At 36.6% G+C, this 24,055-nt stretch overlaps 1 protein-coding gene across 1 annotated transcript; it reads right to left on the bottom strand.

The window, feature by feature from the left end:
• Nucleotides 1-5,312: 5,312 nt before the first annotated feature.
• LOC113228076 (sodium-dependent neutral amino acid transporter B(0)AT3-like) lies at nt 5,313-23,652 on the bottom strand. The gene is made up of 12 exons (XM_026461217.1): nt 23,592-23,652; nt 22,850-22,938; nt 20,139-20,382; nt 16,660-16,864; nt 14,277-14,415; nt 10,149-10,277; nt 9,604-9,829; nt 8,482-8,594; nt 7,672-7,797; nt 6,851-7,048; nt 5,829-5,957; nt 5,313-5,369 (listed from the first exon to the last, which is right to left on the bottom strand). Exons 1-12 carry the CDS (start codon nt 23,650-23,652, stop codon nt 5,346-5,348), a joined length of 1,683 nt encoding a protein of 560 aa, XP_026317002.1. The 3' UTR covers nt 5,313-5,345.
• Nucleotides 23,653-24,055: the final 403 nt, after the last annotated feature.

The raw sequence follows: 24,055 nt of genomic DNA, 5'->3' as shown, positions 1-24,055 counted from the left end.
TTCCATGAAATACGATATGTATATATATTAACGTGGAAGCAATGTTGGTATAGTGATTTGGAAAACTAAAATGGTAATTGTACTGTAGAGGAAAGTAGATTGTTTATTTGTAACAAATACTGCCGAACGTATTTATGCATTTTGGGGTATGATCGGATTAAGCAGCTACAAGTATGACTGCATGACAAAATTTTGTTTAGTGTAAGCAGACAATTAAATGTTATTATACTTTCCTGAATGTGAATGTATGACCAAGTATCATCCTGTAATCGTACGTTAGGCGTCAGAATCGTGAGAGTATGCAGAACTTTGGATGTTATTATTTACCCTTGTACCACTGGAATGTACCACAATCGAATTTAGGAAAAAAACAGTGTAACGTCGTTCCTATTTTTACAATATATTGTACACCGGCTTAACCAGCGTTTTGGTACCGAATGCGTGGAAACACAAAAATACTATGCAACATTCTGCGCGGTGCTACAAGCTAGGGGTGCAAGGGAAAACACCTGATTGCATGCTGAAATGCAGCGACGGTGCTCCCAAAGAAGAAAGCGATGTGCCCTTCTATTTGTGATATGGATGGCTGAATACACCAGATTGCTAATAATCCACTATTGTATAAAATATTGTTATAATGTTAAGTGTTAAACATAAATAGATATATTAACATATTATCTCGCCGTTGGAATATTGTATGAAGAATGTCTGTTTTTAATGTTATTCAAAATAATCTCGAGTTCTCCGTTTTTTTTGTTGTAGCATTTCATACATGATAAACAAAATTGAATCTTATGAGGTGATGTTGGGTATACTACTTGTCGAGTATTTTTAATGTATTATGGATAGATGGGATTGTTTTACAATTGACTGGTGATTTCGAGAGTAGCGCATGATTATCTATTGACGTTGTATTGATAGTGAATTTTGATCTCACTTCGATGTTGTCCGAAATCACATTTGATTTAGGTAAGGATGTAAATTCCTTTTTAAGGCAATACATCAATGCCTTATTGTTTGTAATGCTAGATACGAAATTGACCAAAAATATGGATATCATTCAAAATTGCTGCTGAGAGCTTTTTACTTGTTTGAAAAACAAAAGAGCAACACCATTTAGAAAGATATCGCTATTGAATATATGTATGTATGTGTCCAAATGTAATAAAAATGTTTAGTCCTAAAATTAGTCAATTTAATATTACTATAATGAATCGAAATAGGATTAGTTTTTTTTTTATATAATTTCTGGAAGAGTTCTTTACGACTAACTTCTTAGCTTTTATATGTATAACTTGGTTGTTGTTAATTCGTTTATTTCGTTTATGAGTAGGTCTTAATGTAGTTAGTGATATTACTGGCAATAATTAGTAATACGTCATATGACGAGCTGGGTTTGACACCAGAATTAAAATATAGAGCACTGAAGTCCAAATTTATGTTGACTTGTAACTTTGGCATCTGCAGTTATCGTAGGAATGGTACGATTTACGCGTTTACAAAAAAAATAACAAGATGCACAAAACGTTTTCCGAGAACTTTCGCTATCGGTTCCTTTGTAGGTAGCACGATTCTTTTGCGTCCTTCCCGCACTTGTCTCGATGCGAAGACTGAACGCAGTGTCCCGAATGGATTATACCTTATGTAATTTAAAAACGCACTGTACTGTTAAGGTCTACTATTAGAATAACAAACGCTGCCTTTTAGTTAAGTCTGTGTTGCGTATGTATTTATTATTAAATTAAATTTACTGGAATCAGTAAGAATTTGACTTGTTCTAAATTTTCAAAAGCAATTCGTAAAATTTATGGATTATTATTCTTTTATAAGATGTGAACATTAATGACATAGTCATTATGAAATCTAATAGTATTTTGCATACTTATACGATATAAAACACTAAACTTGTATAATTACACTATTATAATCCAATCAGAAGCAATAAAGCCAACTGTAAAATTTATAGATACGTAGTTCGCAATGGTGGCGACATCTCCTATCGCACTCGGCTGTGACATAGAACTTAGGACATTGTTATAAATTGCTAACATGAAATTAAAGTTTGTAATTAATGTATTTAACACAACGATATTATTTTCTCTAGATGTGTTATACTTAACAAAATATTGGGCGTAGCAACATGAAGCGCAGGCCACACCGCGAGCGAAGCCAAGCTAACTTAGCTCACGTAGTTGCATACAAAGTTAAGCTAAGAAAATACGTAGTAAGTAGTGACGTGCTGCGCTATGGATAGGTGGAGAGTGAAAGGCGGCAGAAGGGCGATATATTTTTCATAGCTTAGCGGGATCGTTGATTAGTTTAACTCTGCGCGGTGTGAATAGATGCCCCAGCTACATTATTAAGCTAAGTTAGCTTAGCTTCTCTCGCAGTGTGACCTATATATATATATATATATATATAATATATATATATATAACTATGAAGTCTAGAGGAAAGACAACACACGTCATCTGTTTGAAAACGCGTCGTTTCAGTACCTCCGTTTTCAAGCGCCGCCCTCTACATCGAAGTTTTAATAACGTTACTTAATTTGCCTAAGTTACCCTTCTAGAGACTTTATAGGGAGTCACCACACTTATCGACACAGGTACGCATTAAGCCAGTCAAAAAATCTTTATAAGAGCGAAAATGTGGTGTGTTTAGCATCGCGATCCGAGCGGAAGCAACGTCTTCGCTCTTGTCGGCTTCTCGGTCGATCGCTCTTTTCTGACCGGCTCGAGGCGATGTGAGTAAATGTGGCGAGTTCCTTTGTCCGCTGATCTAATTTCGGAATCCAGCAAATGTGTCTTATTACAATTTTTTTTATACTTTAGTCAACAATACTGATTTCAGTGTAGTTTTAAACATTGTTGCATTGTGTGCATATTTCGAGAGTTTTATTAGTTAGTGAACGTTCCTGGTATAATAGTTTTTAAACAGATCAAAATAGCTAAGAGTGAAAGGGTTTCACTGTGCTATGGTAGCGCGAGCAGCTTTTCTAGTTACACAAATTTTAAAAGTGCCAAGTGATTAATTTTTTCGTGCATAAGTACGATTGAAAATTGTATATTATTTTATGAAACTGGCGACTGTGAACGTATTGGAGTGTCCAATGCAAAGGTAACGGTACCTTACGGAGGATATTAATAAAGACAACCAAGAACATACTCGAAACGTGTGACCGACCATTAGGTACCTATGCCCGGAGACTACCAATTTTAAGCGAATTTTTATGAAGTACAAACCAGATACGAGCCAAAAATAAAATGTAAATTGAGCCTAATTCAGTTAAAAATGTAAAAATCTGAGTTATATAATTTGAACAGTGAAGAAATTATTGAAACCACTTCCATCGCAAAAAAATCTGAAGTCGCGGTCGCTAGAAATACTAACCGTAAGATATGTTTCGAATCTAATAAACAGGCTGATTTAGATCTTATGAACAAGTATTTTTACACATCTAGTCCCCAACAGAATTCACATTGGTGCAATTTAATATTTATTAAAATAAAATTGTTACCGTCATTAGTGTAGTCCACTTCATTTGTCATAAATTGACACACTTCACAGTGTGATTGAAAACTTCCCGTCAAGTCAACTTCAATTGCTTATGAACGATCCGACATGGCAACCTAGACAATTTCTATATCATCAATTAGACTGTGAATGGTTCAATCTATGTTCAGGTCTTCTGCTAAACACTTAACGAAACATCACCATACATGGGGCAACAATAATGATACGAACACTTTGGCGGTCTATCTACTTAGGTTTTAAAGATGTATGTAGTAATGCTTATTAATTATAATTATTTTTATACGAGAGGTTTGATTATTTAAGTTACGGTTAATTTTAGCGATAAGATCCAAGGCTGTATTAATAAAAGGAGTGTTTTTCCCCAATGAAGCGAAGTTGATTTTTGTGTAATTTTTGTTTATAACATTGATTTGATATAATTGTGCAAAAATACTCCTGTTGGTTGTAATAGGTGATGCTTACTATTTAAATAAAAAAAGACGAAATGTTTAAAAAAAATGAGGAGTTTGAACCCGAATGTGCATTGTCTATTATGATCAGCTTTCTAAGTTATGTGGATATTTGTGTATGACTAATTATAAAAATAATCCTTTATTTTGGTAACAAATTGGTGTTATGAAAGTTTTGTGAATAAAGTATGGTGTCATTCTGAAGAATGTATTATTTATTTTCTAATTTAACATCACAGCACCTTAAGGGTCGTATTCGAGAACTCTACTCAATGCTCAAGTCAGGATTTGAGCAGACTTGAGTATGATTTCAAGCAGTGCAAATACGAACCTAATGGCAAGGACTTGAGTATGATTTGTAGTGCTTTGAATCATACTCAAATGGAATACGACCCTGTCGAGTACGAGTACAAGTCTGGTGGGCTGGCTGCATCGCGTATATAACCAGAAATAGAGACGAAATGTCAATTTGTTTGAAAACTATGCTGCCATATTACTGTGACAACTGCGCTCCGATTGGCTAGCCCGAGTTCGAAACAATTGACGGGTGTCGTCAACTGAACTTCAAATTGACCAGTTAACTTGAACTTTGCTATAATGGACGAAAATTGCAAAATTACATATTTACCAACGAATAGAACAGCACGGCATTGTTAGAGATATCTTTATTACAATAAATACAGAATATTTTTTGGAATATACGGAGACGTACACACAGGTCAGTACAAACAAGAGTTATAATTATAAGAGCTGTATCGCTAATGTGTTACCATGAATATATATTTCGTCTCTATTTCTGGTTGTATACTCGATGGCTGGCTGTATATATTTTTCGCTTTCGCGCCATTTTTTAGACATTAATGTCACGTGTAATTTCATTATTTTGTCAAAGCGGGACATTGTTCTGTATTTTGGGGACATTGGGACACAGCTTAAAAAGGGACGTATGGTCACGTTACCCATACGTTTGGTTATAAGTGTGGCCCAACTAGTTTAGTGACAGTAGAGCTCCATGTGAAAGAGTTCGTCCAGGAAAGTACTGCCAACTTAACTATTTCTGCAGCCAAGCAAGTAATGTGAACATCACTGCGTTCCGGTTCCGATTTTGAAAGGTGCTGGTGAAATTACAAGCACATGAACGTTGGTGCCCCTCAAATCTTTGCGATTTAAAGCTTGTGAATGACACTGCAACTGCTGTGGACAGGCGTTTTGCTTACTACCAGGCACACGACTCGTTCGTCCCGTCACTTGGAATCCTTTAAAAAAACTTCCTTATTTTCTGTCATATTGTTCAAATGAAAAAAGTCTACAATCAGGTAACATTATTTATTTTACGATTACAAACTGAAGGTTTACAATTTATTTTTCAGTACGCACGATATTCTGAAACAAAATAATCCAGTGTGCGTCCCTTATTCCTGTGTAACCATGATCGACGTTTTGTAATTTACACAATTGGCATTATGTTTGTAATGCTACTGTTGCACAATTCGCTAACCACTAGGCTAACTTAATTTTTGGACCTGTTCCGTTTTTTTTGTTTTGTTTTTCGAATTCTGTTAGTTTATTTTTTTTCACAAAAACCGGGGAGCATAATATTAGTAAATAAATATGGCTGTTTACAAAAATAACAGAAGATGACCAAAAAATAAAGTAGCCGTAGTGTTTGATCATTGGAGGTATCGATTTAGTCTAGTCTCATAATAGCCTCATTTAAATAGCATGATGGCATTTTGACTGATCTTTACAGGGTAATCTCTATCTCTGCCATTTTGTTTTTTTTAAACAACATATTATTGGTTTGTATGCGAAACGAGAACCTAAAAACTACTTAAAACATACCCGAACCCTGAACTTGAAGACGAGGTAGAACAGCAGAACTATGAAAGTGGGTAATATTGCCATCATCACCAATGCCCATCCGGGGCCCGGGTCTGGAGATCCCGACGCGATGGTCATCCAAAACGTGCACTGAAATAGTCGCAATACGCATTTTTATTTTTACTACATTTACGTGAAATCGTAATGTATTGGCACAGTCAACAGCACATCATACTGTACACTTTTGTTCGAATATCGCCCATTGCAATAAAACAAGATCCGTCAATGTGTAGCATGATGTGCTGCCGTCTGTACGATCATCAAAGTTCAAGCCTTCTCAGTCTCAGGATAATCGTGTTTGTAATCTGAGATTTTAGCTAGCATTTTCGCTTTTTTTGTTGACCCTTTTTTGAAAAACTTTTTGTTTATAGTAGAAGTTAAAAAACCACTCTTGCCTTCACGCAAAAAGAACGCTTAAGGTGGTAACGCGCCAACGTTGCTGACAGTATATGAAACGTAGCAGTAGAGCCCCTTGTGAAAGAGTTCGCCAGGGAAGTACTGCCACTTTACCTATTCTACCGCCAAGCAGTAATGTCAGCATTACTTTGTTCCCGTTTTGAAAGGTAAGGGTGCTGGTGAAATTACCGGCACATGGAACTTATCAACTTATGTCGCCGGGTGACGGGCGCAGTGGCAGTGCCCCTCAGATCTTTGCGATTTAAAGCTCTTGAGTGGCACTACAATTGTTATGGACAGGCGTGTAGCTTACCATCAGGTGTACGACTTATTCGTCCCGTCACTAAAATATTATGAAAAAAAGTACATTATAAATGGACATTAATGGTCCCAAAAGAGTGTATTGGTATGTCAAGAGTAAAATTTAAAAAAATTGTTCTAAGGCTGGAAATTTGCACTTAAAATATTATCGTCTTACCAAATAAATTGATATGGCTAATTGATAAAGTTATAAACCTATTATCTTTAAAACCTGTAAGAGGTGATGGCTCTTAAGTTTAACACAACGAACGCAAATAATTACTTACAAACAGAAGCAAAGGTGCGACAGCCCATGATACCCTGAGGAACACGCAAGGGTACTCCCCAACAGCAAAATAGACGTCCTCGCAGAAGGTAGTCTGTCCGTAGACGAACGTGACAATTGCGGCGACAACAGTGCCCACAACCACGCGTGGCTTTGTCGCCGGCCAGTTCATTAGAAAGTTCAACATGTAGAGTCCAGTCTAGTAAAAATACAGTTATTTAAGCAGTCTGCATTATATAATACGGCCTTCACAGGTTTCTAAAGGGTATATGTGTAACGGTGAAAGACAAAGACCTCGCCCAGGACCATTAGCACGACAGCGACTTGTGCGAGAAGCGACAAAGAAGCGCGAGAGTACCACGATATCTCGCGTTTTTATGTTGCGTTCCGTCATGCTGACTCTGCAGGTACTACAGATACTTCAATACTGAATTTAAATTTTAAATCGATAAGGCCAAGACTTTGCCGTGTCTTTTCGATTTAAAAACAAACAGCAGGTAATATGTTTACCCGACTATGTTGCCGTCCAAAGAAGGCAATGTTTTATGCAGTGCCTACGGGTCTCTAATAAGACATTTTAAATTGCTTGTAAAAAATAGAACCAAAATTTTGTGTCATTTAAAGTTCTGTAATTTTCTGTTTTAGTCTAATTAATTGACAAGGCTTTTAAAGTAGAATTGAAGACTTAAAAAAGAATTGTTTTCCTTTTAAAGTAGTAAACAGAGAGAGAAAGGGATGACAAACACCTACTACGATAGGTTTGTCAAACTATCTAGGCTAACAATTAGAAGTGACAGAATCGACATAATTTTCCCATCAAACCTGTGTGCACAATGTGATAACGCCGATAACACAGAAAAGAAAGCAGAGTAGTACGAGGAAAGCCCACGAAATATGGCGAATGGAGCGCCCGGTCAGGGTAGATATTATTGTTTGTATTAGCAATGCCTGCAAAGAAAATTATAACGAACAAGTTAAAAAACAAGAAAATTCAAAATTCATGAAACTCGAAAATCTACTTTATTTCTTTCTATGAAAACTTCATATATCTGAAAATGAAACAATTTTTTGGGGTCTAAATTACGTGAACTTATTTGTTTTAAAAAAAAATGTTTTTGACCCCCATTGGCACTGTTGACGGTGGTCATCAACCAGTATTTCTAATATTAATATTAAAGCAAACCACCCTATTTTGAACAATAGTTATAAAAGTTGTTATAATAATATAAATACCTAATTTTTATTTACCAAAGAACATTCCAATTTTCGTTACATACGATTTGCGAAGTATTTAACAAAAATAATTTTGTTTTAGAATTTTGTGTGAGAAATAATTATTTCTGGGATTTCGTATTCCAATAATGGCGCCGAGTGAGTACTCCTGGCCATGTTTTTTTCTTCTTTTCAAATAATGAACTTTTTATAAAGAAAAACGCGTATTGAATTTGTAAAATTGTTCAGTATAAACAGCAAGATTTGATGGTAGCTGTGATATAAGATTTTATCGAGTCTCGATTTTGTAACTTGAGAAATGACCAAATATAGTAACACTACGTAAGGTAGGCATGATCAAGTAAGAGTTGAGCCCGCCGTATCTACACAATATGACATTTAATTAAGAATACAACTTACAGAAGAAGATAGTGCGAGCGTGAATATAGTGAAGAATACGATGACTGACCAGAATTGGCTACCGGGGATCCTCGCGGCATAGTCCGCCCATAATACCATTGAAGATGACGTTCCTGAGATGTTTGATGAGTTACATTAGCTCCATACTTTCATTTAAAATACATTAAATGGAGACGTACGATTTTTCCCAAAATTGCTATCTTATCATCACCGCGACCCCTGTATATTGTGCACGAAGTAAGGCTTTCAGGTCCATCTATTATTTAAAATAATAAGCAGGACAGGGAGATGTATGATTTTTCCGAAAATTACCACCCTATCATAAGCGCAACTCATAGGTATATCTATACTGAGCACTAAGAAGTGTTATCTGGTCCATCACGTTATAGGTGCGGGTTCAAAGTTTCACACGTCTTCGAGAGTTTTGAACCTACTCCGATATGCGGAATTCGTTACCATTCCTTCACCGATATAACAAGTTACATTTTGGTACATAATACGAGAAATACTCACTGATGCAGGACCTTAAGTGGATATTAAATTCCGCCTACAGCTAATAGATAGATAAATAGATAAACACTTTATTCACTAGTATGACACAAATACAGACTGAATACAACAGGAAAAATAAAACATTTATATGTAAAATATTTATATGTAATAACAGTGAAATGACGCTGACTCAGCATATGCTTAAATTCTGTAAGGCGCTGGTTTTTAGTCAGAACCAACGAGTGGTACTAAATCTAGAAGTTATTTGTAATGGAAGACCTAATAAACTACTATGAGGGAAATTGTACATTAAAATAATAAGTATAATAAAGTGTGAATAGTGCATCTAAAGTAACCTATTCAATATGTAAATGCATGTACAGATTTGAATAAGTGTAACTGTAAATGAAAATAATGATTGCGAATATGTTTTGGTATAATAAATCAAAGTAAAAATGTATATTTAGAAAGGCTACGAAGAAGAGTACATAGGGATGTGAAAACTACTATTAATATTAAAATTTCAACAAGTTAGACGTTGCCGGTAAAATGCTTTGAATTAGTGCTTAAAAAAAATTCTAGGACATATAAATTCTAGAATTCTAGAATATTCTATAATATCTCACTTACCACCCCAAATGTTAGTGGTATTCTCATAATCGTTATGCAAGGCGCCATGAACAGCGCCCAAGATCAATGCCACAGCCATACTGCTGGTTTTCGAGGCTGCGAAAGCTAGAAGCGCAGTCCGCGCGAGAGCGTGTTGCTGTTTGGGACAGTATGTCCCTAGCATTACGAGAGCCCCTTGGCCTACTGTCATTTCTAGAAGAGCATATTCTATTGCTTCACGCCAGATCTATAAAGCAGGTGATTATTTTCTAAATGTGTAAGTTTTGGCTTGTGTGTTTCGCACGCAACATCTAGCGAACATCAAAGAAAGAAAATGGCGTCTAACTTGAATATGCATACTTGAAATGCATCTTGAAATTTAGCGTGAAGTATTAAATTTATTACATTTTCAAAAGCTAGACTTCAGAAATAGAGACCTAGCAATATTAACACTTCACCCATGTACGTCTGGCTGACATTCGTAATAGCTGGCCATACAAAGCACTTACCTACCTAGCTTCAAAGGAGAACATTATAAAGATAAATAAACGCAAAAAGCTATTTGCCTGTAATTCAGTAAGGACGACGCTCCAGTCCGCATCTAGAAACATCCGTCCGGCACCACGTAACCGAGACACGCCTATTGCGCAACACAGCAGCATGAAATATGCCATCAAGTCTTTGAATAACACCACCTTAATTAACAGATATTATATCAATTGTTTTGAAAGTAATCTATCAAAATATGAAATAAAATACGAACATGGCTACTTTTTTCCATATGAAATGTACAAAGACATAGGAAATGCGCTATTAATATTATTACATTTGTTAGTAAGTGACATAATAGTACATTATGATATAAGTGCAGTAAGTTGAAAGTTACAGCCGAGGCGATATTGCTAGCCCGAGCCATGGGCGAGGGCTATAAGAAAGCAGAGGCTGTAATTTTCAAAGCGCACGTATGTCATACGACGTTTTATAACATATTTGCGAGGAAACAAATAAGACTCTGACTTTCTTAAACGAATAAATCTTTAATTACTTGTTAAAGCAGTAATAGAAATTTGAACAATTTTTAAAAGTGATTGTTACGTTGCCAGTTAGTCAAGTTATTATTATTAGTTACAATCTCCCCAGTCTCTCTCTCACTCTCTTGAGTGAAAGTAGGAGAAACGAGACCACAGAGTTCTGCAGTCAGTGGCGGAGGCGGTTGCGGCTGCGGCGACGATGGTGGAATGTACGCGTGTGTGCTCGTAGATGGTTGAAAGTCAACACTTGACTCCAAATTTATGTTCCTTGTAATGCGAGAGCTAATTTCTTCTTTATTTCTTATCGAGTCTTCTATGTATCCTTCGGCTACATTGCTTGACCGCCATCCTGCGTGGCGTTTTAGTGTCAATAAGTCCGCACCTGAATCGGCGAGCAATGTAGCCGAGGACCTTCTGAAACTGTGCCCTGTGTATTCATGTGTTTAAGGCAAATTTAAGAAAGTGGCAATTTCTTTCGGCATTGCTCCCAATTAATTAATGCCAATGGGTTGGTTAGTGCATTTTCCATTTTGGTAATTTTGAAAAAATCTGTTGGAATTAGCTTTTGTTGAACGAAGCGCTTCGTATTTCTTCACTACGACGTAAAAAGGCCCCTGCATTGTAAACGACCTTGGAATTTTATTTTTTGTGTTTTTGACCTGGACAAGAAGAACCCGCCCATGGTTCTCGACATCATTAGTTGTTATGTTTGCCAACTCTTGACGTCTACATGCACCATTTTTACCGAATATTAATACAACCTGAAAAGAGATAAAAAGAACGTATAAACACCTATATTGTAAAGAAATACGAAAGTGAAAGAAATTAATAACAATAATTTAGTTTCAACTCACCTTTGTTGCCAAATATCGCCAATCCGGAGTTTCTTTTAGGAACTTCTTGATATTGTCAGCCGAAAATACTTTCGACTTTTTACTTACATGGCCATCTGAGCGTCTTTTTAGAAATGCTATCAAGTTGGAGTATGACTTGATATCAATACCATGGTTTGTTTTCATAGTGCTTTTTAGCATTGAATAGTAGCACCACAATGAGCTTGACTTATATTTTTGAGAAAGTTCCATGAAATAGGCTAAAAACACATTTTCTGAAAATGAATTTGCATCTTTGCTTGTTTTCCATATGATGAAATTTTGATACGCTTGTAAGTATCTATCGGTCGATTTTTCAGGTAAGAGGCTTAGAGTAGCCTTTTTCGCTGCGTTTAAGACTTGTGGCGGTGTCAAATTAATAAATTCATCACTACTTGACGACATTTTCAAATAAAAACAATACAGCGAAAAGAAAAAGCGCGCGAAATAATTTTTACTTGTCCACAAATTAGCCATGCGCGCGCATCAACATTTTTTTTAGGCAAAGGTATAAAAATAGCCAGTATTACTAATAAAGTAAATTAATATTTTTGTGTTTTTGTTACAGATAAATGGTTGTAATTTATTGTCAAAATTAATTAAATGAAAGAATTAAATGTTTATTTACTATATTTTATCTCCCAAAGTTAATTTTATTCATAAAATATTGACCACTTTTCTAACATAAAAACTCGTTGCAAAGATTTAAAAAAGTATCGTTCATTTTTAGACGGAGCATCTTAAAAAACCGTGCATGTTACTTTATTACAAAAAAACTCGTGCGTTTTACATTACAATAACGCACAACTGCGTAATGAAATACATTACGATATTGAAATTGGTGTGATTTCAGCCACTTTACGAGCAAATATGTTATAAATATGTAAAATAAAATAATTGTTGCTCATTTGCAAACTTTTTGAATTTCGTCTTCCGCCCATTGACCATGCTTCGCCATTTTGTTCATTCAAAGCGAAACGTATTAAACAAAAGAATGTTACTAATTTTGAAAAAAGAATAAATGTCGAATGCCTAAAATACAATACAATAGTGGCCTGCATTATCTTTGAATTGAAAATAGCCAAAAGAGATTTCCACCGCCTCTCGTCCCTTAATATAATACTCAAATATATCAACCCTAAAATTTAATGATTGTTCTATTATGTATTTTATAGACATATATTTATGCGAAATATTTTATAATGTCACAGAATATTTTATAATAAATTTCACTACGGGTGTACGTTTCATTGAAAGCAACTGCATAATAATACATTAAATAAATTAAATATAAATAAATAATCACCACTTTGACGACATTCGTTTCACACGGGCTAACCATTACCGGGTGTATTTTTAGAAATGACCATTTTCAGCTAGCATAATACGCATACAGCGTATTTTTTTACGCGCAGGGGATCCACGTTTAACAAATGCGCGTTTAGGGCGCCGTAGAAGTTCAATAAAACGTATGCAAAGTATTGGCTGCGGTTGAATCTCATTAGAATCACGTCAACGCACATCGTCCGAGCGCGTAAAATGCATCGGCTCTAAAATTTAATATTTTTTATAAGTAACTAGTATTCAGAATTCACCACACTTATTGTCGTGAAAACGTCTTGAGTCGGTGACAAAAAGCTACACATGGGGAAAGGGTTACATTTCTATCACCGTGACTATCGTTCCATTTACAAGAAGTCACAGTGATAAATCAGCGTGATTTTGTCACGTCTGTCACTTATATCACGATAAACGGTTTTATTTAACAAGTGGTTACTTTCTAATAAATAGTCGTTATTAATACTCACTTTGATAAACGTCCAATTTCATTTGAAAAATTGATCCGCAATGACCTTGGCATTTTTACAGGCTTGACTCATTATTTGTTAATAAGACCATGAGGCGTATTTATTATTTTGGATCTCCATTTTGTACAATTATCTTACTGGTATTTACACGGTATTTACACTGATCTAACTATTTTTTGGTTCATAATTAAAGTTGCAAATAAAAGCGAACTATAATGAGTAGCGCAGTCGCCTGTCTCTACAGAACGGAGATCGCACATGATTTTGTTTGTAAAATACGTCGTATGTCGTGATTTGAGAGACAGACAGAGTGGAACAGAGGAACAACCTATGTCGTTTCTTCGTAAAAAGTCACGGTGGCAGTGATGACAGAGCCTTTTAAGGCGTTTTACAACGACTTTAACACGTTTTAGTCCTATAAGTCTTTTAAGCATCCTTCGACTCGAATTAGTCTTCAATTTTAGTCTTATGACTCAAGACTTGACGGTTAAAAGACTAGACTAGTCGTGAGGCGTCAAAAATGAGTCGAAGTTTGTTAAAAAGCCTTAAAAGACTAAGAGTCGTATTCCAGAACTGTACTCAATGCTCAAGTCAGGGTTTGAGCAGACTTGAGTATGATTTCAAGCACTGGAAATACGACTCTAATGGCAAGGGAACTTGAGCATGATTTCTAGTGCTTTGAATTATACTCAAGTCCTGACTTGAGCATTGAGTAGAGTTCTAGAATACGACTCTCAGTCTCTTTCATCACTACACGGTGGTACTATACTATTTTTTAATCGTGACGTTATTTATCACCCACCTCAACAAAAAGGTTACCAAGCCGAAGCAAAACGCAACGTCTTTTCCGCTGTTACTGCGTTATTTTTTTTCTGACCGACTCGTATAAGTGCAGTGACTACCTCAGAGACAACGTTTTATTGACTAAGAGAGAGAGAGAGAAAACCGTTGTAGGTACCACTAAAACATTGTGCAAGGTTCACCTTAGAGTAGCTATATATGCGTTTGATAGCGATTCCGTATATAAGAATCCAGCAGAGGACATAGTATAAAGCCAGCTCGCGCACGATGGTTCCCATGCCCGTTTCCAGGCCGTCGCACTTCAGATTTAATATGAAGTTGCTGGAAATACATTAACAATAATGTTTACACGATTATTTTCAATACTTTATCAGTGGCAAAATTTCCACAATCAACTGAATAAGTATTGGTTTGGGTAGCTTGCACTCGTGATTCTACACTAGAGTACTGTACATGTAGAGCGTAAGTACCTAACCTCTATAGCGACCGTAGCATTAGATAGGACTGGACAAAACACATGCGTCTTAAAAATATAAATTGCGAAATACGTTCTCACATGTATTCAAAATTACAAAATACGTTCGTGAGGTGTATTGATAATATAAAATACAAAATACTATATTTTGCCCTCAATTATTGAAATTATTACAACATATGGTTATTACCACTAACCGGGCAGTATAATATATAGCTTTCCACATGCAATACGTCCTTCAAGGAGAGATGAGTTAGATACGTTTTCAAAGAGCCTAAACAACTGAAATATCCTACGAGATCCTTCAAGGCGATGCCATTCCAGTTATCGGATAATATTTATATTATCCGGTAGCTGGAAAGGTAATATTTATATTATCTATATTATCTATTATATTATCTATATTATTTATATTAGCTGGTAAGATAATATTTATATTATCCGGTAGCTGGAAAGGCATACCTTAAATAATTAAAGTTATAATAAATATAATAACATTAATAAAAATGGAAGTAAATTAATTTGCCATTCCACGAACTCAATGAAGGTTAAATCGCTGTGCAAAATAGCTGCACTTGTATTGAATCTTGAATGTTTTTCTCATGCAGTCAATTTTCCCACTCTCCCTCCGCGTAAAATTAATAATATATATTTGATAACACGCGCGCAAGTACAGTCATTAATACCAGCGCCAAAAATATACCTGGCACGTGTTTCGCATCTCTCAGAGGCATCGTCATGGATTGTTGTCGATTTAATAATCAATATACCATCTGGGCCCCAGAGTGTCTTTGAGAGATAAGTTTAAAGAGATTAACATTCTTACACTGGCGTCACAGTACATTTATGAAAATATTATTTACGTTAAGAAAAATATTATTTCTTTTATGAAAAATGGTGGGAGACAACATTAATACGAGGAATAAAATTAAACCAGCTGTTCTTGACAGCTATCTTCATAAATTCTCAAATTCATTGAAGGGGCAATGTATACGCTTCTACGAGCCTCGATGCAAAAAAATTCGCCTAGTTATGCATTACGCCGATTCGGTTTTTCATCTTGATTTATTTAAAAAGGCACGAGCAACAAACAAGTAATACAATGTAGTCCATTAAAAGGGTCACTTTTGCACTATTGAAGAAAAAAGTATATTTCTAACTGGTATAATAAAATTCCGATTGATATTCAAAATTTGCCATTTACGAAGTTTAAAACTATCGTGAAACAAAAAGTTTATACAAAAGGTTATTATACATCTTCTGCGTACTTGGACGACTAAAAACCGTGGTAGTAACCAGTTTAGCTCTTTTATGTAGGTATTTCGATTAAGATGTTTCAATTTAATATTGCAATAATAAATGTATTCAAATGTAGGTATATTTACAAAGAGCAACCTCTAGAGTTTCTTGCTTATTCTTCTCAGGGGAATCTGCCTTACTAATGAACAGTAGAGTTTAATCAGTATGACGATTTCAAGTGTAATTTGCTTACTTATAAATAAATAAAGATTATTTGACGTTGACTGGGTTGGAGGAATAGCAAATTAATTTACTCCCATTTTTATTAACATTTCAAACGTTTAGGAACTTAGAACAACGTAGGTACCTAACTCATCTTACCTTCGAGGCGTATTGTATACGAAAAGTCATATATATTATATATATATATAATGTGTGTGTATATATATATATATATATAAAATACTGCCCAGTTCTATTGTTTGTGACACTTTAACCCGAGTTGATTGTTGTTTATTTTATTATATCAAGCAACAGGACGAACAATTCGTGCTATTGGTGGTAAGCAACACGCCTGTCAAATTGCAACGATCTGAGGAGCACTGTCACCCGCGCCCGTTACTCTGAGACGGGTTGAGTTGGCTATTAGATATATGAGATGGTTAAGTTGACTATTGCCTGTATTATAATTTCACCAACACGCTTAACCCTTCAAAACCGGAACGTAAATAATGCTCATATTTCTGCTTTGAACCTATATACTATTTACGTAAGTAAAAATAGCACGGTTTGAGCGTTTGAAGGAATTTGCTAACAGCCATAGCCTTTATTGTAAAGCAAAATCTACTAACAAAAAGAATGACTGCGCTGGAGTGTCACTGCCCGGCGGCAAGGGCCTATGCCTGGCCGCGCAAGGCGGGTTGGCTGTTGCAGCACAGTGAAGCCAGGGTAGAAAGACATGGAAGGAATGCACCAGAAATGCTAGTGACCATGCTGCCACGAGTCCAGCGCCGAGTGCCGTCCACATTGAGACCATTAGCATTGATAGGCCTACACCTGGAATATACTTAGATTGATTTAGGTAAGTATATTTTTGATGTTTAGGCAATAGTTTTAAGTAAAATGAAGCGGTTATGTACGACTGACGGTGTAAGCCACTTATCGGTTAACCAACCATCTGATCTGAAATTAGGGAATGCCCTGTACAACGAGTAGCAGAGTTTCAAATTTAACTCTGCACTATCCAAAATAACCAGACCAGCATAGCAAATTTCGGAACGCTAGGTTCTACCCGGAGGCGCAATTCCGAAAATTTCGTTTCCTATATTGGTTCTATAGGGAATCTAACATGGGTCCTCCTCACCTAGCACACACATTACCAACCGTTGGGCTTACGAGGTCGTCACTATGGGTTGACCAAAAAGTCCGTACGGTTTTTACCGCTAACGCACTTGAAATAAAAAAAATAATAAAAATGTTACATTGTCTATGGTCATTTAAAAAATAAAATTTTAGCGCGCAGAACAATCAGGACAGTTTTAAGTTTCTAATTCTAATTCATGAAAAACACCTAGAATTGGTGGCAAATAGTATAAAGATGTCTAGGTATCACAAATTATAAGATATTTCATCAACATAAAGTCAAACTACACAACATCTTTACAAAGCGGACAAAAAACTACTGCAGTTAAGTTGGGATGCGTTATTTTATCCAGTATTTTTACCCCGACATAACCCTTTGAGATTTTCACGTATTTCGATCTGTTTATAATTCTTTGAACGGACACGACTTTGATAACGGAGAGCCCATCAAACGAGATTTAGAGCTGTGTTTTATGGTTAAAACTGGGCATTTATATGAAAGGAAATTGTACATTTATCCGAAAGCAAGAATCTTTGCCCGAAAGTTAACAAAAGATTGCAGATCAACATGGCCAATACGTAGTTGATAGAAGTTTGATTTTTTAAATATTTTTTTTACTTTGATACTGTACGGGCTTTTGGCCTTTTTTTCTTTAGTCTGTTTACATACTCTTTATACGAGTAGGCATGGAGTAGGTAATGATATTATACTTGTGAGTATGTATATTTAAAAGCATAGACAACTAAAGGGTTTTTCATTAAGAGCGCTCGAACTTTGAAATGGAATAAAACAACCTGTTAAAGTGATATTGCCACAATTTTTATTTTATTTTAAAGAACATTTGATGACATTATGTATGGAATATAATTTCAGCCAAATGGCCACCGCGACTCCGCTGAAGGTGGTGTATCCTGGTGGACCAATTTTGGATGACATTTTCGCATAAATTGGGCTCAATCTCATAAAGAACGCGAGTTATGTTGGCCTTCAGGGCAGCAATTCTCTGTGGTTTGTCAGCATAGACTCGAGATTTTACGTAGCCTTACAGAAAGTAATCGAGCGGTGTTAGATCACAAGATCTCGGTGGCCAGTTAATGTCACCATCACGCGAGATAACAAAGCCGAGCAATAGCATAGCCGAGATAGCAAAGTTCGAGAACTTCTCATCCAATAAATTTAATGTTTCCCGTGCAGTATGGCAAGTGGCGCCATCCTGCTGGAACCACATGTTCGTGAGATCCATACCATTGATTCTAGGCCACAAATAATTTTTAATCATCATCCGATATCGGTCGCCATTGACAGTGAACGCGACTCCTTGCGCATCTTCAAAGAAATAAGAGCCAATGATACTGCCGGACCAAAATCCACACCAAACAGTGACTTTTTCGGAGTGTAAAGGCACCTGATGGACCTCCCGTGGATTGTCCTCGCTCCAAATCCGGCAATTTTGTTTATCAACAAAACCACTGAGCCAAAAATGAGCCTCATCACTAAAGGTGATTTTCTTCCCGAAAGCAGGGCCAACCGCAAAATGGTCTAAGGCCCAATCCGCGAATTCACGGCGCTGTCTATGGTCGTTGGGTTTTAGCTCTCGAGTCAATTGCATTTTGTATGGATGAAAACCCAAGTCTCGACGCAAAATTAGCCAAGTTGATGTCGCGGAAAGACAGCTCTTGCGCACGACGCGGAATGGACTGTTTGGGGTTTTCTCGCACGCTATCTCGAACGGCAACAATATTTTCCGACGATCTTGCATTTTTTTGACGTACAGGCACTGCTTCATCCAAAACCGACCCGGTTGTCTCAAATTTATTAATTAAACGACGGATTGTGGACTCTGCAGGACGACCATGAATACCATAAATTGGACACAACGCACGGAACGTTAAGCGAACAGAGCACTGATTTTGAAAATAAATTTTAACAATTTCTACGCGTTGTTGAAGCGTGTAGCGCTCCATGGTGAAATGTCACGATTATATATGTTTTCCCGCGATTCGCTCTGGGCCTTTTGGAGGGAAAAGTGTCGTTTTTATTTTGACTTTCAATTATTTTGTGAAATCTAGTTTAAAGTGGAATAGGATATGTTATTGTGCCTTATGTGCTATTGTGCCTTAATCGTAGATTAAAACGCGAAATTATACGAATCTCCAACTAAAATACCCGTATCTGCCCGTTCTAAGGAATCCCGAGCCAATCCAAGCACGCCGCCTCAAATTGCCTATCCCCTTTGTGGCGGCCATATTTACAGAAACATAATTAAACAAAGACATGGCTCAAAAGACTTAATAATGTACCAAGACTTGGCTGTATGGTGTAAAACCTTTGCCTTTTCCTTTATGGAAAGAAGAAAAAAAAATGTTTTCCCGCCAAATTTGACAGCTATCGCTTTTCCAAGATGGCCGGTATCAACTTTCAAAGATCGAGCGTCCCTATTGAAAAACTCATTATGTACAGTTTAAAAGGTTAGAGCAGCGGACTGAAATGGATTTACATACTCACTTTGCCAGCAAAGATTATACATACTCACTTTCCACGCTCCATAAATGACAAGCTTTGTAGGCTATTTTTTAAACCGACTTCAAAAAAGAAGGAGGTTCTCATTTCGACTGTATTTTTTCTTTTTTGTGTACGTTACGCGATTACTCCGGCACATCACATTTGTGAACCGATTTAGATGATTCTTTGTTTGTTGGAAAGAGGCTACCTTAGTATTGGTCCCATTTAAATTTGAAGAAAATATTCCACCTCTAAGAGTGGGAAATTTCCGGTAACCTATTTCAATAAAACTTCGCAAATACCTAGATGACATTCCACGAACTTTTGAGGTCGGTCTTTTTTAATAAAAAAGCTATTTCTGAACGCGTTTGAGAAAATGTCTATTATATTTGCAGTCAATTAAACTGAATACACGATAATGAAAATACGTAAAGCAGTATAAACGATTTAAGTATTTAAAATTACCTCTAGCCATGGGTGCCAAATCCCAACACGTCACAACACCCTTCCTCGTGACGATGCCCAAAGCTAGTTCCAAATAAAACATCGGGTACCCAATGATGATACTGAACACATTGTACAGGAACAAAAACGGCAGCAGACGGCGGAGATCGTGCACATAAGGATGCCACCAGAACTGAACGATGCCTATGCATGATGATATTACTAGTTGCCGGTAGCTTATATTATTTGACCAACGGTCAGCTGCCTGTTAAATCAAACGAACGTTGTTACAGAGAAATCATCCGATTCGACCATCACCTTGAACTAGTGCATTTTTTAAAATGTTGCATTTCCTGTTTGATAATGAAATATGGGGAAATTACGCCTTATAATAAGTTAAATATACCTTCTTAACAATATTCTCCCTACCGAAAAATTCTTGCAAACGAAGTGTCTCTATATGGTTACTAAGACAGCTTCATAATTCCACTAGGAACTTATTATACCTCTCTTGTAAATATATGTTGCGCGTGCAACATATATTTACTAGCTACCTATACCACTACCACTTAGGGGCTTTTTCAACGCGAGGTTCGCTTGTAATGTAACAGTTTAAAAGCGAGCATTTCAGCCGTAAGAGAGGAGAACTAAGTATTCGTTGCGCAACACTTGCAGCATTCGGTAGCCTCCGTCACCGGGAGCATTCGCTTGTAATGTAACAATCTGTTCAGATTGCAAGGCTGCGACTCCACCAGATATAGTGGAAATGTTTTCAAGTCTTTACTTAAGCAAGGTGCCTGCGAGTGCCTGGAAGTGCCTTTGGCACACAATAGACTCACTCACTCATTTAGTAGCAGCGGGGCTGCTTGTGAAAGAGTTTGTCCAGGGAAGTACTGCCACCTTGCCTATTTCTGCCGCCAAGCAATAATGTCAGCATCACTGCGTTTCGGTTTTGAAGGGTAAGGGTGCTGGTGAAATTACAGGCACATGAGACTTGTCAACTTATGTCTCAGGGTGACCGGCGCAGTGGCAATGCCCCTCAGATCTTTGCGATTTAAAGCTCTGAGTGGCACTGCAACTGTAATGTACAGGCGTGTAGCATACCATCAGGTGCACGACTTGTTCGTCCCGTCACTTGATATTATAAAAAAAAGACGCTCGCAGGCACTAAAAGGGACAGTTTCCTCATGCTCCTACTGGGTGTTCCTACTGGTAGGAGCAGGAGGACTAATATGTCCTTATGCTCCTGCTGGTAGGCCCAAAAGAATAAATATGTATTCGTGTTCCTATTAATGTACTGTCACGTATATTTATATGTAATTGATAATCTACAACTCGTATGTATATTATCGATTCTCTAAGCTTATCAGCCTCTTCAGTGGAAGCTACTGACGTGTGCAGAATGTACTGGAAAAGGCTACAGCCGACAATCGTATTCCAATAAAACGGCGACGAGAGCATTTCTGTTACTATATTAATTTTAAAGAGCAATCCCTAGAGTTTCTTGATCATTCTTCTCAGGGAAATTTGCCTTACGAATGAGCGCAAAATGACGATTTCAGGTGTAAGTTTCTTCTTACCTATAAAATAAAGATATTTTTGACTTTATGTTGATTTTTTTTATTCTAGTTCAGTGTATTTATATAGATACGGCACGATAGGAGCATAAGGACATTAGTCCTCGTGCTCCTACTGGTAGGAGCACGAGGATTAATGTCATGAAGCGGCCCTCAAAGGCACTCGCGGGACACGCACGCCTTGCAACCTCGCACATCTGTGGTGGAATCGCAGCCTAATCGAATCTTGGATATTGCAATACAGGCAAATGCTCGTCGGTGAAGGAGGTATTACAAATACCATAATAGTAATGCTCAAAAACGAATCTTGAATGTTACATTACAGGCAAGTGTTCGCGGTGAAGGAGCGCCCTTTACGCATACATCTCACACATATCTTTAAGATTAATTAAGTACGTCTTAAACCAATGCTTACAATGCAAAAGACACTCTTAATATATTGTGTTAAGAATGTCTTATCAATTTAAACGTTAGTTTAAGACGTAAGTTTAGTGCAAGTGGACATATGTAATTTAAATATAAAATTTTATTCGGAACATGTTAGCCTCGCTTTTGCTAATAGTGTAGGCTTTAGGCAACATTAGCATTGAATGTCCGTGTTAAATGGTTGCCAAAAATCCAGAAAAAAAGGTTATTAAAGTTCCGTTTCCCAGTGTCATACATAGTATAATTCTAAAAACATTTAAAGGTACGTAATACTACATAATTTATGAGCAATGCGTAATACAGTTTTGAGGTACGTACGAATGGATTTAATGTTGATGTGGAGTCCGAGCTATACGTAGGAGTTTTAGTCCGACTGCTCTAATAAAACCAAAATATTATTTACTTCATAAATAATTGTAATTCCCTAATCACATAGATAAATGTAAAGAAGTCACAAACATTGGTGCATTACTTACCGCAGTATCAGTCATTATCAAATGAAAATATTAATAAAATAATAAACCAAGAACTGATTTTATAAAATATTTTTTTAAACCACAACAATAAACCAGCGTCAAAATATAAATTTTATTTTGACAATTAAACTCTTGTGTATAACAACGTGTCGATGGTTTTTTGGCAGATTTCGCACTTTATACAAAGATGCTACTGGCACAAGTTCTTTAAAAAAAGAGTGATATACCTACAAGATGCCTCGACCAGACTTACCGTATCACCATAGATTAAGGTCTTATTCGGAGTGGCGCCTGGCGCGGGTGCGTGTAAATCAAACGTACGTAGACGCCTCGTTGTGTTCACTGGGGACGCGCGGCTCGCTCGCTCACGCACACACACTCGCGCACGTACTCACACACATATATTGTTTCTTGTTTTATGTTTTGTAATGTGATCGTTTTTTTTTAATGTAACGTTCTTTAGATACCTAGAGGGATTGAACCTGGTGATCTGTAACATGGGTCCCTAACCTGGGGGTCTGCTCTCGATCTCCGTCCGAAACAATTAGTGCCAAATAAGCAATACTTGACCAAATGAAAAGACGCGTGATGCGAATGAAGCTTCATACTTGATACTTGTCTTTTAATTTTGTCGAATATTACTTTTTATTTTGTTTTGTTTGTTTTTTTGTTGTTATGTACGTGTGAATGTAATAACAAATAAACGTTTTATCTATCTATCTATCTATTTGACAGTAATTGTTTCGGACGGATGTCGCTGTCGGACGGAGATCGAGAGTAGACCCCCTGGTACAGACTCCAGCTTTCACTAAGGAATTTGTTACTTGAAATGTAACTACTTATAGACCTTTCTGAGAGACATAAAGCATTTTGTATTTGTACAAACACAACACTACTTGTCTTGCTAAATTATGGCGTTGGTGACCCTTTGTTGGTAGAAACATTTTGTTTATAATAAACATATTATATGTATAACCCTTGAACGCCATTATTACCTGTACAAGATCCAAGCGACTGGTGACGCGACCACTTTGCTGATAGCGCAACCGAGAGCATATCAAAGCTTGACACTGAACTTTGGACCGTTCTTATTGTAAACGGTATTGAAATATTAACACGTGTCAAATTTATCGGAATCGTGATACTGTGTGTACTAATGCGAAAGTCGCACGTAATGTCTGATATTGCAGTTACCATAAGTAAATACTTAGTATAGCACGGAGTAGATATTTTGGTCCGGACGAAGTTAGTAGGTCGTAGTAAATATTTTAAGTAAACGCTTTGGTCTGGACGCGTATAATCGCTTTCACGCCTATCTATAATAGTTGCAGTGCCACTTAAGAGCTTATAATCGCACAGATCTTAGAGAAGTTCACTTCCAAATTGGAACGCAGTACCTAAACGCTCATATTAATGCTTGTAAGATACTTCCTTGGACGAACTCTTTAAAAAAAACAGT

The sequence above is a fragment of the Hyposmocoma kahamanoa genome, unplaced genomic scaffold (assembly GCF_003589595.1).
Source record: "Hyposmocoma kahamanoa isolate Upper Pololo Valley unplaced genomic scaffold, ASM358959v1 220, whole genome shotgun sequence".
Classification (NCBI taxonomy): Eukaryota; Metazoa; Arthropoda; class Insecta; order Lepidoptera; family Cosmopterigidae; genus Hyposmocoma; species Hyposmocoma kahamanoa.
The sequence above is the reverse complement of the archived record's forward strand: the minus strand, read 5'-3'. Positions and strand labels throughout refer to the sequence as shown.